The sequence below is a fragment of the Dermacentor albipictus genome, chromosome 9 (assembly GCF_038994185.2).
Source record: "Dermacentor albipictus isolate Rhodes 1998 colony chromosome 9, USDA_Dalb.pri_finalv2, whole genome shotgun sequence".
In the NCBI taxonomy this organism is placed as follows: domain Eukaryota; kingdom Metazoa; phylum Arthropoda; class Arachnida; order Ixodida; family Ixodidae; genus Dermacentor; species Dermacentor albipictus.
Genome location: NC_091829.1, coordinates 40,783,141 through 40,798,072, shown reverse-complemented (window position 1 = coordinate 40,798,072; position 14,932 = coordinate 40,783,141). Strand labels below are relative to the sequence as shown.

The 14,932-nt window shown below is 46.2% G+C and overlaps 2 protein-coding genes across 4 annotated transcripts in view; one reads left to right on the top strand and one right to left on the bottom strand.

Moving 5' to 3' along the window:
* The window catches only part of LOC139049672 (lysosomal protective protein-like), a 32,372-nt gene that overhangs the window by 15,025 nt on the left and 2,415 nt on the right, over nt 1-14,932 (bottom strand). Inside the window, exons 2-3 of one of the 2 annotated variants that reach the window (XM_070525365.1) lie at nt 3,148-3,382; nt 638-826 (exon numbers count right to left, since the gene is read on the bottom strand). In XM_070525365.1, the coding sequence (XP_070381466.1) occupies nt 638-804 (167 nt within the window). In that variant the 5' untranslated portion in view covers nt 805-826; nt 3,148-3,382. Of the gene's footprint in view, nt 1-637; nt 827-2,765; nt 3,383-14,932 lie in introns of both variants that reach the window. The other variant, XM_070525364.1, reaches the window with a different exon arrangement.
* The window catches only part of LOC135916511 (sodium-coupled monocarboxylate transporter 2-like), a 64,630-nt gene continuing 63,408 nt past the window's right edge, over nt 13,711-14,932 (top strand). For both annotated transcript variants that reach the window (XM_070525362.1, XM_070525363.1), the window contains exon 1: nt 13,711-13,864. In XM_070525362.1, coding sequence (XP_070381463.1) covers nt 13,798-13,864 — 67 coding nt within the window. In that variant the 5' untranslated portion in view covers nt 13,711-13,797. The remainder of the gene's footprint in view (nt 13,865-14,932) is intronic.

The window sequence follows — 14,932 nt, the reverse complement described above, 5'->3', positions numbered from 1 at the left end:
GGAATATTGTGCAAAGTAAATGTATTACAAACAAATAATACAAAGTCAATAAATAGCAGCGCGATTAAAACAGTAGCTTCGGCATTCACAACAGAACAAACCAAAAATGTTTAAACATGTACAATTGAAAAGCAAAGAAAGAAAGGAAAAACGAAAGAGAAATGAGCAGGAGCGAAGTGGTTATGGGAATCATTTTGATCATGGAGTAGGAAAGTGAATAATGTTTTCTTGGAGAGAGCTCGAAGAAGTTACGAAATGTTAGTAAGCCCTTTGGATTAATACTGTGCTTGGAGGCATATAAGCTATTAGACAGAGCGGCGAAAGAAACGCAATAAGCAGGTTGACGACCGCAATTCGGAGGAGTACAGCCCTCGCCTGCTACTCAGCAATATGATAGGAACAAAGAAAGTAAACCTAGGAAGATGGGAAAGGAAGCGATGGGAGTGCAATCCTTGCCTGCTTCTCAGCAAGATGACAGCAAGAAAAAAAAGTAAAGATGGTAATATGGGCAAGGAGGCGAGATGACAGCAAACGACACACTACAAATGCTCAAATAAAACTACAACGAACAAATGAGCATGACCACGGGAACAGATAGACGTGCGTACAGTTAACACGTGGCCATGCGTACACTTACCAATAGTGAAGCAGTCGACCTTCGGTGGCGTTCAGAAAACCCGAGTAGTGCCTGAAGTGTATGGGCTCGCGGAGTCCCGGCAAGTTGACCACCTCCAACGCGGACGGTGCGACGGCCACGCCCAGCAGTGGCAGTGCCGACACCACGAGCACAATTTCGGTTAGCATGGCTCTCGCCAGGCGTCGTGCCCTTTGAGCAATGAAGTTGAACAACATGTGAAATGCGCGTGTGGCAGCCACACTTTCGATGCGCAAAGTTCCTCAAAACGTTACGTGCCGTACCGAAGTTTGCACAACGATGACTCCAAGTCTCGCTCTTAAGCCATAGATGGCGTCGATATAGTATGGGCCACCCAAACTCCACAAATATTGCGTACTATGCATCACAGTAACAAATTCTGCACCGTTAAAGGGACTTGAGAGAGAGAGAGAAGGGAGGAAGGAAAGGCAGGGAGGTTAACCAGACTGAGTCCAGTTGGCTACTGTGCACGTGGGGTAATTAAGATCGAATCGTTCATGGGGTCAAATGAAGGTTTATTTACCGGCTTTTTTGTGACTAGTAAGCATGCTATTAGCTGCGCAGATGACACCAAAACTGTATGAAGCCGTAGTCAAACTTTCGTGCCACATTTTAGTGCGCACTAGGTGGTCAGAATCACTCACAGTTTACAACTATTACTTGTTTGATCGAATCTGCAGTTTCAGCACGCTGTCAAATAAAATACAATATTATATGGTCTTCAACGCCAAGTTCAACACAATTTTACTTCGGCTAAATTGGTAATAGGTTAGTTGTATAGGCTACTCAACCAATGTTGGCAAAGCTTCAGAGCATTATTTTGTTATTACCAGCATTGAAATAGCCCTTAAGCAGATGATGTGTCCACCTTGTGAATAGCGGATATGATCTCTGTTCCAAAACGTCGCCTCCGAGATTTTCGCATCACGCCATGAGCAGCCGCGGATGACGCCTAATCTTTGAGGTCACATATGAAACTAGTCTTTTATGCAGCACAACATTACCGTGTGGTTGGCCTATAAGCGTAAGTGTGTTGTTGCGTTATTTGTGAGACAAACCAGCTACCTCAAGGGTGTAAAAATTTCTGGAGTGATTCAATCACTACGCGGCGAATCATTTCCAGATATGTGTTTCTGTGTAGCCACTTCGTGGCTCATAATTTCAGAAACTTATCGAGTCTGGATTCGAGCGTACGCATCTGATAAGATAATCATTCTTCCTTCCTTACACCAGTGCAGACTTTTTTAATCATAAAAAAAGGCTTTGCTGCAAAGTGCACGCATCTGATATTTATTCAGGAATGCCCCGAAAGGCCCTCGATAAGGGTATAAAATAAAGAAAGGGGCTAAGGGGAGAGAACAGGTGCAACTTATCCCATAGAGATATTCAATAGTATTGCAGTCCAGAACAAACGAGTGCTGTTTTATGGACCGTAAATAGCGGCCACCATAACGTTTTTCTTCAGACATTATAGGAGCAGGGAAGCAACCATAAAAAGCAAGACAATATATGTAACTATACAGAAAACGCTGCAATTTACCTACTCTCCAAGGAGAGCCAACAATATCTCTCGAAAATGGGGCTAAATATAGTACAAGCAGTTGGTAAAGCAAGTGTGACTAACATCTTAGTTCTTTTTGTGTTTGTGCGTATACAGCAACTACCTGAAACGGCGAAATAAAAAAACGCATGAATTGTATACGCCGTCTTCTCTTACGCATCGAGTTCATGCCGTGTGGGTGGTAACCCCAATCCTTTGGTCTGCGCCAAAATGACATGGCAACTCCCTTTCTGCAATTAAGGGGTCACCGCAGGTGACCCCTTAATTGACTTATCCCTTATCCCTTATCACTTCACTTATCACTTATCAATTCACTTATCACTAATCACTTATCAATTAGAACTTTATCAAATTATAACCCTTAACCAGTAGACCCTTGCAAGGTAATAATGACGCGAATGTTTACATTGATCGTTACATAGATATCGTTTCAAACAGCACATCTCTACATGCGGTATCGTTGTAAACGGACTTTCAAGTGCACATTTCCGCTGTTACGCAAACCGGTTTTATTTCGCTACGTTTACCTCGGAGGTAAAGAAGACTTACCTTATTAGTTCAGGAAGTACCGGGCACTTTGGCGCCCCGTGTCCACTCACTCCTCTGACTGCGCGGCTCCTTGGCTGAGCACGTCTCAATCTCAGCTGCTGTTACAGCAGCAACGTGCCAGCACGCGAGATAGCGACTCGCTTAGGGAGACAGCACGTTTCATGTTTCGCTGTCGGCCGGAGCACCGATAAAACGGAAACTATATCACCCGTATACGTCACCGGCATGGACGCCGTAGGTGCTTTTCGACAGCACGTGTGCGTTCCGTCCAAGTAGCTCGCGTAACAGCTACCCAGTAGCCCTGGTCAAACTCGGCCCTTTGTTGGATTCAAAAGAAACTTTTCATGCACCTGCTTCACGTATGTCTGATGGACCCACTTACTGGTGGCACCCGAAACTGCCCTGCGCCCCTCCGGCCCGCTGCACTTTCGTAAACGGTTGGGGTTCCTGCACTTGCTTCAATCTTCCGCGCTTGTGCTGCTATGGAGACGGATACGTTCCGCCGTGGACAAAGGGATTGGATGTCCCTTTGTCTTGCTTCCAGAGCCTCTTCACGCCATTTCTGGACCACGCTTGTCGAACTCGAGAGGTGCCATAGCCTAGCAGTCTTGAAATTTCTGCAACAAATCGCGCACACATGTTTTCTCTATAACTCATGATTAGCACCAGTATGAGTTTTCTAACATGCCTTCTATGACATAGTTACCAACCTCAAAAGTAGCATTCATACGCAGGTGGACAAACGTACTGCCCAGCTACGCCTCTCCGAACGCCATGGCGCGAGGCCTAACTCCCTGTTATCGGGACCACTCCCTGTTAGTAGGTGGCCCAACGTAGTCAAAGGTTGTGGGCGCGAATTGGTATCCCTTTGTCTTGCCGCCCGACTTTCCTCACGCCACTTCTGGAACATGAGTGTCGAACGCGAGAGGCGCCATAACCGAGTAAGCGCGACACTTATGCAAAAAAAAAATATTCCACACTTGTAAGCATCATTAGCTACTTACAAGCACTGGTTTGAATTCTATGGCGGAAACCTACTATGGCTGAGTGAGCTCTCTCAAACTCGACCGCTCGCGCTCGAATCGACAAACGTACTGCCGAACTCTATGCCTCTCTGAACGCCTAGCGAGAGGCTAAATTTATCTCCAATTGCGTCATGCGTGGTGCGACAGCGGCGCCATCTGTGCACGTGACACACGCATGATAGAGTAATAGCTTCTACACGACGATGCCAAAGTAAGGCGCGTGGGTTTAGCAGGCGACTACGCTGTTTTAGCAAATTACCCCTTTCTTCCGCTTCCAAAAGACGTTTCACGTTACAAATTCAAAAAATACTATTTAATAAAACAAAGGGAAGAGCGAAAGAGAACGTTATTCACGTCGCGACCTTCTTCTCGTACCAAGAATTACCCGAACCAAAAATACGACTCAACCCAGGGCCCCGGCGTCGAGAAAAAGACAATTTTGCGACGGGTTTAGGAGGGCGCTCAAAACTGGGAGTCCCTCGGCAATTTATTGTGATCCATACAACACACTGCAACTGGTGACGCAGAGGATGAGAGGCCTGTACGTGTCATCATGATCAGTTTATGTGATGAATGTTATGCAACATATCACAGAGACACATATATCGCAGGTCTCTCCAACCAGGAAACACACAGGAGGAGGGTTAACCTAATGGGCTTTTTAGGCTCAAAGCGTCAGCTGCAGGTTTGCTAAGCCATCGCCTTTGAACGACGAGAAAAGCAGGTGTTGCTACAGCTAACGCGGTAACTTGTTTTTGTAGGCCATGCGATACAAACCACTGGTGCACAGTCAGAAAAAGCACTTTTATGTAGTGTCCTGAAATAAATTACGTTTTTCATCACAGAGCCTTACGAAAGACCGTACGTCACCGCTTGTCAGGCAATAAAGCAAAGCAAAAGCAATTCTACGCAACTTATCCAGCGTAAAATGACTTCTTCGCATCTTGTTCGGCCCTACGTTCCATTCTATTAATGCGAATAGCATTCTCAACCTATTTCAGCAGCTTTGGGTCTGTTTACCTAGCCTCTTTACGCAACTCGGAGGGAGGAAGTGCGGCAGCAGCTGCGAGCGAATTGGCCTTCGCGCTGCCTCTCGCTTCAACGTGAACTAAGCTGCGAAAACACAGTGCAGACGAAGCTATCAGCACTGACGCACTCTGTCCGCATCGCAGATCCCTTTCAAGATAAGGCCCGCGCGGAGGCGCCGCACGCAGAAGCTGCCGGAGTATAACTAAAGCCCCTTAAACTTCGTGAAGTAGTGCCACTCTCCTCCTTCGCCTTCACTCCTCCTCGTTTCTCCTCTCTTTCGCGCGCCCTCCTCGACCGTGGTGCCACCTACATTGCTCGAGCGTAGCAACGGCCCCAACATGCACTCCTCACCACTCCGTAGACGCTTCTCGAGCAAAAATGGCGCTGATGCACGGCGCGAGAGCCCACGTGATGTTATTAGGCCAATAGCGACGCGGCGTCGGCCAGAGCGCGCGAGGAGGAGGCGGCATTCTTCAAAGCGTGGCACTACTTTACGAAGTTTAAGGGGCTTTGAGTATAACGCCCCCCTCCCTCCCCTCTCCTCGATGCTGCTTTCCTCCCGTGCGCGCGCGAGATCAAGCCGCCATCGTCAGCTCACCCCCGCATGCTTTCACTCGCACATATGGCATACGGTGTGCGCCGACGATCATATACGGAACATATACGGAACATATACTTGAACATATACGGAACGCCACGGCGATGCAGTCGGTGACGACGACGGCAGAAATGCGCCTGGAGTGTCCATATCATTGCCATCGCAATAATCAGCTATTGTCAGAAGTGCCAACCGCTGCCGCCGCTATCCCTGTTGCGGCTGGCGCGACTCTTCCCTAGTGTCCCCGTATATGAGCATATAGAGGGACACTGCTCTTCCCCACCCGCAAGCGTCCTTGGCTAGACATGCGGTGACAACTGAAGACTCCGCATCACTTCCCTCGTGCATTGACGGCAGCGCAGCTCGGCAGGCCGTACTTTGTGCGTTTTCATGCAGAGGCCGCCGCACTACACCCTTAATTTCGTTCCACTTATTTTCAAGCTGTGATAAGCGAGGAACTGTTGCAAATAGTTTCTATTCAATCAAACTAAACAGCGTTCCACATAAACTCTCAGAATAAATTTGAACTGTTTATTTTTAAGCTCACGCAACCGAAATTCGGGTAGAGCACGCCTAGGATGACTAGCCAAGTATAAAGGAATTTGACTGTGTTTGCATATATGCAAATACAGTCAAATTTCTTTATAACAAAGTTCTTGGTGTCTCCCGAATACTTCGTTATAGAGGTCACTTCGCTGTAAAGGTCGCGCACCGCACAAATCACCTCACAGTATACCTTCGCAGTACTGGTCATTTCGGTGTAGAGGCCTTCTTGTAGAGGCGCTCGACTTAGCCGAAACGCGTCATGTACGAGGCGTGCATGCCGGGATCGCGCTTTCGAGCTTCCTTCTGTACGCACTGCGCCTTCTGGCGGCGCCGCCTTGAAGTCCGCGCATGTCCACTGGAACCTATACAGGAATCCAAGTTGGCATCGAGGAGGCTTATTGAAGAGCGGCACATACCGAGTGAAGCATACCCACGCGAAAGGCCCACATTTTTCGACTCAGCTATATTTATAGGCGTATAGCCCGAAAAGATACTGGTCTGACAATGCCACTGATGCTATTGACAGTAAAAGTTGTCTGAAAGTATGTTCCGCTAAGGTAGTCTCTGTCGCCCAGAACAGTGGTCAGGATATCTGTGACTATTACCAGGAACATTCTTCCATATATCTGCAACTGGAACCAAGACTCAAGTATATAACATAGAACTAAAGTAAATTATGGGGTTTTACGTGCCAAAACCACTTTCTGATTATGAGGCACGCAGTAGTGGAGGACTCCAGAAATTTTGACCACCTGGGGTTCTTTAACGTGCACCTAAATCTAAGTACACGGGTGTTTTCGCATTTCGCCTCCATCGAAATGCGGCCGCCGTGGCCGAGATTCGATCCCGCGACCTCGTGCTCAGCAGCCCAACACCATAGCCACTGAGCAACTACGGCGGGTGAGTATATAGCACCGGTGCCTTAGGAAAACTCGTCGTGAAGTTTGTGTATTTTGTCTGTTGATCAATTACTTAAAGAGGCGCACATAGCTTGGACAACGAATCTCAATGTCCCCACGACTTTCAAGCATGATTCGCTAAATAACTTTAATTACTAAATTCAAGACGCATGCACCAATTGCAAATTCAAATCCATAGTGTTACGCGAAATGGCGTCTGCTTAGCTGAAATGCTAAAACTATCGCCAACTTCCAAGATATTCATCGCCACAATCCACCAAAGAAGCATTGGCGTTCCAGTTATAGGAACTGACAATCGATTTCTAAGGACCTAGTTTTTTACGGCGCAAATCAAAGCTCTCCCTCGGTAGTGTTTACACTTGCAGTGGTTACTTCCAAAAGCGCGTGGATATTTAGCGAGCCGACTTTTTCCATCTGAGCAGCGTCTAAAAGAAGAGTCCCTCCTCCAACCACGCTAAGAAGCGAGGGCGATGTCGAAGCCAACCTCGCAAATTGTGAAATCCGCCCATCATTCTGCTTTCGCAGGAATGAGCGTAACTGTGGTTGACCACCTACATCGGGACCTTTTCAACCCCTTTTGAAACTAAAAAGCTGGTGCAATAAGTTCGCGCTGTTGTAAAGATATTCCTAGTGTTTCCCTACAGACATTCCTAAGTATAGGCTTACGTCATCGCTGGCTGACCCCCGTCGTCGTTGTTCTGTCGATAGACGAGCCGAGCCTACTCATCGAAAACGAAGGCAGCGCCACTTTACTGCTGACTACAAACGAAGGCTTATCTGCACATAATAAGTCAGGAAAAACTTATAACAGTAAAAACTATACTGCATGTCAATACTAATAAAGAGACCAGGAGCCGCGAACACTAGTAGAATGTCACGTGGTGGACCTCTTACGCAGTTTCATGTTTTTGCTGCGTGGGGTGCCAAATGGCATTTTTCGCGACTTTTAGTGATGAATTAAAAGTATAAATCCACGTTTATTGAGAAAAACGGGGCTCGTTTTAGCCACTACGACAGGGCATCATTCCATCAGCGGTGTTATCTTGATTCCTGTTCTGAGCGGTTGTCTGTACTTTCAACATCGTCCTGACCCTCAGCATCCCGAATGCTGGAATAAACTTTGATTTGATTTAATTCGATTTGACTGCTTGGCGCCATACTTTTGTAACGCTGTTAAGTGAAAATCCGATGAATTTCCTTCTAATGCAGAATATATTTCAAGGACAGCGCTATAGTAAGACATAAATTAACGTTTCGCGGTATTGTGTGCAAAAAACCACGCTCTCATTATGAGGTACGCCGTAGGGGGGGACTACGGATTTGTTTTGGTTACCTGGGGGTTCGCTTTAACGTGCGCTAATATCTATAAGTAGAGGAGCGTTCTTCTTTTTTTGCACTTTGCCTCCATCGAAGCGTGGCTGCCAAGGACGGAATCGAACCCGCGACCTCCAGCTTAGCGCGACGCCATAGCCACGAAGCTGCCGCGGTGGCCCATCTCGCGACTCCTGCTAAGCAAGCATGACTTCACTGCTCCTCGGTCTAAATTTAGCAATGGCGACACGTGTCCTAAAGCGGATAATTAAAAAAGTTTGATTAATCGTTTTTTTTTTTTTTCAATTGGACACCTGGGCATTTTGATTTGTGGAGCAGGTAACTTCTGCGTGTTCCGGATACGCACTCAAAAAGGCGCAGCAGTGCTATCTGTCAAAGGTAATTTCTTTTTTTATTCTATCCCAACTGAAAGAAGGAAACTCGATACAGGTGGTGTATAAAAGCCGTAGTCGAAGCACATAGAAAGAAGATAAATCAAGATATAGGGAAAAAAAAAGGAACAATATCAAGAGGCACGCATCAAGTGCCGTCAGTGTATTAGGCGTTCTTGTTTTAACGGCAGTGATGAACGCTGAAGTGCACTCAAATACCGAAGCGCGGCCACATTTTTAGCAATGTGCTGTCTAATCGAACTCGTGAGTGCCTTCTCCGTTAAAAATATTTCACCATCCCAATTAGCAGATCGGTGTGTTCAAGATATGCCTCTGAGCCGACATAATATGTTCAGGCTTTATGTAACAAGCTTATTTTTCTTGCTGAAAACATAAATATAAATGCTTGGTCGACATACATGGGTTATGTAAGCCACTTTGCGGGGTTTTTTTTTCTATGCTCTTTGTCTGTATATCCACAAATATATCCTCAAGATAGACCTCGACCCAACAACCAGAAGTAGGCAAAGAAGGCTTCGCTTTAACAGCTCCAACAAACACGTTGCAATTTGTGTGAACCTTTGCAGTTTGTAGCATCTTCCGCGGGGCCACTTTTCGATGCATTGCGATTACGTGACTACGCGGCAACAAGGCAACACATGGAGAACCCCCTCCTCCCCTCCTCCGCGACCCATGGAATCGGCCCAATTAACTATTGCACCATCTCCAGGACCGACCCACTTCGTTCGCCGAGGAGTCGACAGAGCAGACCCGCCCGACCCCGGAAAAGCAAGCTTAGAACGCTTCGCTTTACCCTTTCACTCCCAATGACGTACCAGTACGTTTTCCCGTTTCTCTCCCGGCATGTCGCCGATGTCACATAGGAATACCATACCACCATACCCAAACCCATACCATACCCACACCCACCATACCCATACCACCATACCCAAACAGCATTTGTCATTATTCGTGGCATTCTCTACCTTCCGCACGACCGAAAACAAACCACTGTGTTCATTTTTTTATTTTTAATATCAGATGAAAAACCCGACGCTGGAAGTGCGTCACCTCGGAAAACAAAAACTACACTCAGGATTTATAAAGGAATGATACGTTTGAAGGAGTATGTTACTTGCACTGATGATATTGTGGCACTGTTTACTGTTTCACTGCGTAGCGAACATCTGTAGAGAACAAGGCCGGTCATCAACACACTTGCATTGGTAGCAACAATGGCTACATATAGTCTGTTCTTTCTCGCTCTTTTTCTTCGAAGGTTTCTTTTTAAAGAAGCCCACAAATCTTACTTGAATCACTCAATGCAGATTTGGCGCAAATAGTTATTTTTCTTTATTTATTTATTTACTTAAGATCGGAAGTGTTGGCAACAAGCACAGTGTGTCGTCAGCTTCACAAAAATAAATTGGTGAAAGAATGAAGAGTGATTATTCTGTGTAGGGTATTTTTCGGACCAGACGCTCCCCCAGCGTCGTTTATTTCTTCCTCGAATATTACAAAACGAAAACAAAGGTTGAGTTTGGTTGCGTAGAAATAAAAGAAAATTACGTGTGTGATGGCAAATGCTCCCTTGGTGTGGTCGTCACATTCGACCCTATCTCACAAGAGGAATGTCGTAAGGAACATGGCGGTACAGGAACTCAGAAACATGCCAGTACGTCAGTGACTATATGGAAAGGTTAATGAAATGAAATGCTTTAGCCACATAGCAGTGCGCTCGCAGCCAAACCGGGGCGGTGAATTGCAGTTAAAAAGTAATGAATAAATAGACGGCAACGTGGATAATATTGTCACGTGGTGGTGACGTTGAATAACACAGTAGCAAATACTGTGAAAGACAAAACTAACTTTTATTGGGCGAACCTGTGCCTACAACGACAGGCTACACTTATAGCACAACGATAGCGGCGAACACCGTCGGCGATCGTCGAAAATCTGATCAGCTGGTCAAGCGCGTCGGCTTTTATACAGCAGTCGTCGAATGTTCCAGACTAATCGTTTGGGCCCGCGTGCCTTCCACAAAGTTCTACACCATTCGCGTCACGCGATGAAATCAGATAACACAAGGCTCGGCGACAACAGACAGCCGGGTAGAAGCATCGATAACTTTCCAGAAACTTCGGATACATGCAGGAGCGTCCCGCGCTGTGCGATTACAGTTGTTAAGCGGCGAAACGTGGTCGCCCGATAAAGATAAGTACACGTGTCAATATGCATCACATTCGTAACAGTCTGGCGTGTGAACGGTAGAAAACCGCCTTCTAGTGTTCAGAGACGTTGAGTTGACGGACAACACGCGTGAAACGAACAGCCGGGCATACGGTACTCATTCGGGAAGGGTTATTTTGCAACTGCAGAAAAACAAACCGGCAGCATATATGATGCGGATCGGATATATAAGCCAGGCCTAAGTGATGCGACATACGGCTTCGCACTCGCCGTACATCGCAGCGATCGAAACACGGCACCAAAGAGCGCAGGCGCAACATCAATGGTGGTTTTGGCTATGGCTGCCGTTGGCTGATGGTGTTGCTATGGCTGTGATGTTGGCTTGCTGAGCACGAGGTCGCTGTATCAAATCCCGGTCACGGCGGCCGCATTTCGATGCGAAGACACCCGCGTACTTAGATTTAGGCGCACGTTAAAGAAACCCCCCATGGTGGTCCAAATTATTTCGGAGTCCGCCACTACGGCGTGCCTCATTATCAGATCGCAGTTTCGCCACGTAAACTCCCATAATTTTTAAGGCCACACTGCGGTGACTCATGACACAGCAAAGCACAGTTAGAACGACGTACATTTCGCAGATAGTCAACTTAAACAAAAGAAAGATCACAAAACGGTCTCCAATCCACTCTGTGAAGGTGGTTGGATAGCGAAGCTGTAGACGACGACTAGAACGATTACCCATTGCAACGTAGGTTGAAATTATTCGCGCGCTGACATTCACTTGCGCTTTACCTAATTGTTAGCCCAAAGACATTTCGACGGCCTGCGACTTGGCTTTCTACACCTACGAAGAGTGCACCAGAGAGAATAGAACTTCGCCGCGCCTGGCAAGCATGCTGCCCTTCAGGAGTCCTCGCTATGCGTGGCCTTGCCATGGCACTGTTACAATACAAATTAGTTGCTAGGCGGGTTGTTCTTTCACGGACGAGTGTGTAGTTACGTCACTCCCTACTTCGTATGCTGCAGTCAAGCTGCCATCGCCGTGGCAGCTTGCGCAGCTGTAATCTTTACGGGGAAACGTTTGTGGGAACGTAACGTTTCCCCGAAAACTTGTGAGAACCCCAGCCTCCGGCTATGGTCCACCGATGTCCAGGAAGTCATTGACCCTTCTGTCAGCTGTCAAAGCGCCGCAAGTGCCAGAGGGCAGTATATTCTGGCATTGCTAATTGAATAAATATATATATATATATATATATATATATATATATATATGTATGTATGTATTGAAATTCGACCAGTCTTTTCAAATGCAACTTTTTTTATATGAAATGCTTCCCACTCAGCTATGGACGTACAGTGCGTTCAACTGATAGCCGAAGGGGAAGCGTACGGAATCGATAGGCATGATCCGCCCAATTACGCGCCAGCAGCATAGAACAAAAGAAAAGATGGTAGGCCACCCTAATCTTTTGATTTAGGTACCTCCTAGGGGCACTCGCACCTCGGCGTTGTTGCTCGTTAGGTTAACTTTAGGCGAGAAAGGCAGGAACCAAACTGGGAGGCAACTGTTTTCCATTAATTAGCCGGTTAAAAATCATGCCACCTGCTTGCGTGTGATGTCATGAGCAACGGCATTACTTTGGCTTTCTACTTCCGGGTTTCTAGGAATTTCGCCGCAGTCATGCTCGCGTGACGGGTCTCTAAAGTCTACGATTACGTGCTTTGGTGTGCGGTAATCGGTGATTTCTAAACAATTATATTTATTCCACACACTTTAGTAAATCAGCTTGTAAATAAATTCATGCTCTGATATCATATGTATAATGAAGTCCATGCATCTTGTAATGTACTATTTTTTTCTATTATCTTCTTATATATCTTGAATTTCGTCTGCGCTCGTCTCAGTGATTTGTAATTGATTCTAATTATTCCAGACACTTCAGTAGTTCCGCTTGTAACTAAAATTTCGCTCTAAAGGCATATAAATAATGAAACCCATGAATGTTGTACTTCTTTTTTCTATGTTTTCTGATTTATCTTGAATTTCGTTCCCGGTCGTCTCAGCGATTTCTAATTAATTCTAATTATTCCAGACACTTTAGTAACTCAACATGTAACTAAACTTTTGCTCTGGTATGGTATGGTATATATCACGAAAGCCATGAACTTTGTACTGTATTGTTTTTTTTTCCTGATTTATGTTGAATGGAGGCGCACTGACAGTGCTGCGAAAGAAACAAGAGTGCCACTCGATGCTCGTACCACTAAAGAAAAAAGAAGACGAGAAAGAAAAAAAGCAGAGTAGTGCGAGCTGTCCCACCCCAAAAGTGCCGTTCAACGCTGCGATACGAAACTCTTGAGCCCACAGCCCGGATCGTTTGACGAATGCACAAGCCTAGCTATACTCGCGAAGAGAGAGAGAGAGAGAGAGATAGCAAAGAGAGGAAAGGCAGGGAGGTCAACCAGACGAGCGTATGGTTTGCTACATACTCGCGAAACAATCTTCAATGGCTATGAAGGGAAAGCTGGGAAACACATGTGTTACCGCGCCAAGTAGTCCGGCAGCCTTTGACAGCGCTTTTTGGTTGCTTGGAGCGCACGTTGAATCGACGCGCCTTCCGCCTGCGAACGCGGAACGCGGAAGGAAACAGCCGCAAACGCGGAAGGAAACAGCCGCAAAATACGTGAACATTTGCACTCGCTGGTGCGTCCTATCTTGTTCAACTGTCGCCGATGAGGCGTTTATGTTTTCCCTTCCCCAGCCAAAACTGAGGAGGACTAAACCTCCTTTTTTTTTTTTCAGAAGCACTCTCTCACCTGTGCGCGCTTTGCCTCCGCAGCTTTCCCTTCGCAGCCACAGAAGGTTGGCCTTGCGTATAGCATGTTCGGCGACGTCGAAAAGAGCGAGAGAAAGGGAGAACGAACGATGCATCATCCGATCCCAATGCGACACCTGCAGCACCTCAAAAGCAACAGACTGCGCGCGCCAGTTCATCAACAGCATCCGCGGTGTCTGCTCCAATGGCTGCACCCAGCGTGCCCACTTGGGATTACGTAGTTTTCGTCGGCCTCACGGCGCTAAGCCTGGGTAAGTACGAGCAACGCGTGGTATCCGGATAGTCTTGAAGCTGCCTAGTGTGGCACCTGCGTCGCCAACTCTCGTTTCCCTATTCGAATGCGTATATAGGACATTCATTGACTTATAGGCGGTAGCGTTACGCGTACAAAACTACTTGCTGGACGTACTTGCGAAGAGACGGAGACTGAAGGAAGCCCGGCCAGGATAGTTGGTTTGGTTGGTCAGTTCTTCGACCCAACATCCGGCCAACGTCCACTATGGGGGACCGGCCAAGAATCGGTGGTTTTTGAGAATTTAGCAACGAGGTATTCCTGCAGGCTGCTGGATTGTCGAAAATTTTCTACGACATTTCATTGTCGGAAATGAATGTAGAGAAATTAAATCAGGAAATGTGAAAAGAAAACGAAGCAATGATCTGCTCAATACGGCGTGTGAATGAATTCGAATGACATTTGCATCATTTCAAGGCGAAATCTATTCTCTGCCGATAGTTAGGAGTACATTATTGATTTGGAATCTCAACAATTGCACAAAGCCGAATGTGGGTAAACTAAGCACAATTTTAGCACAATGTTTAGAAATTCGTAACCTTGAATAAAAGCATATAACAATTCCGTAAACTGTTAGATTGGCTAATGCAGACGGTCATGATGTGTTACAGCTGTCGCGAAGTCGTTACACCGTTTACATGACTTTTCCTTCATTATTATTCACGAAATATTAGAATAATTCAGCGAGGCGTACGCTACATTGATTTTATCCGCTTTATATGCACTTATATGCAATTAACTGTGACACCGTTGTCATTGCTACGGAAAACAAATGTTAATTTTACGCTTCATTCAAGAAAAAAGTAATCGCACAAGTTCTTTCATCTGAAAACGCAAATTGCAGGAGTGGTCTGGGCGAAAGCACTGAACTGCATTGAGCACTGAAAGCACTGAACATATTCTACTTTACCTAAAATATCTACTTAATCTATGCAAGTTCAAGATCAAGTTGCTCGTAACAAGTGCCACTGTTACGGTGTGTCGTTGACAAACTTTATTTTCAGTTCCACAGAAAAAAAAAAAACTT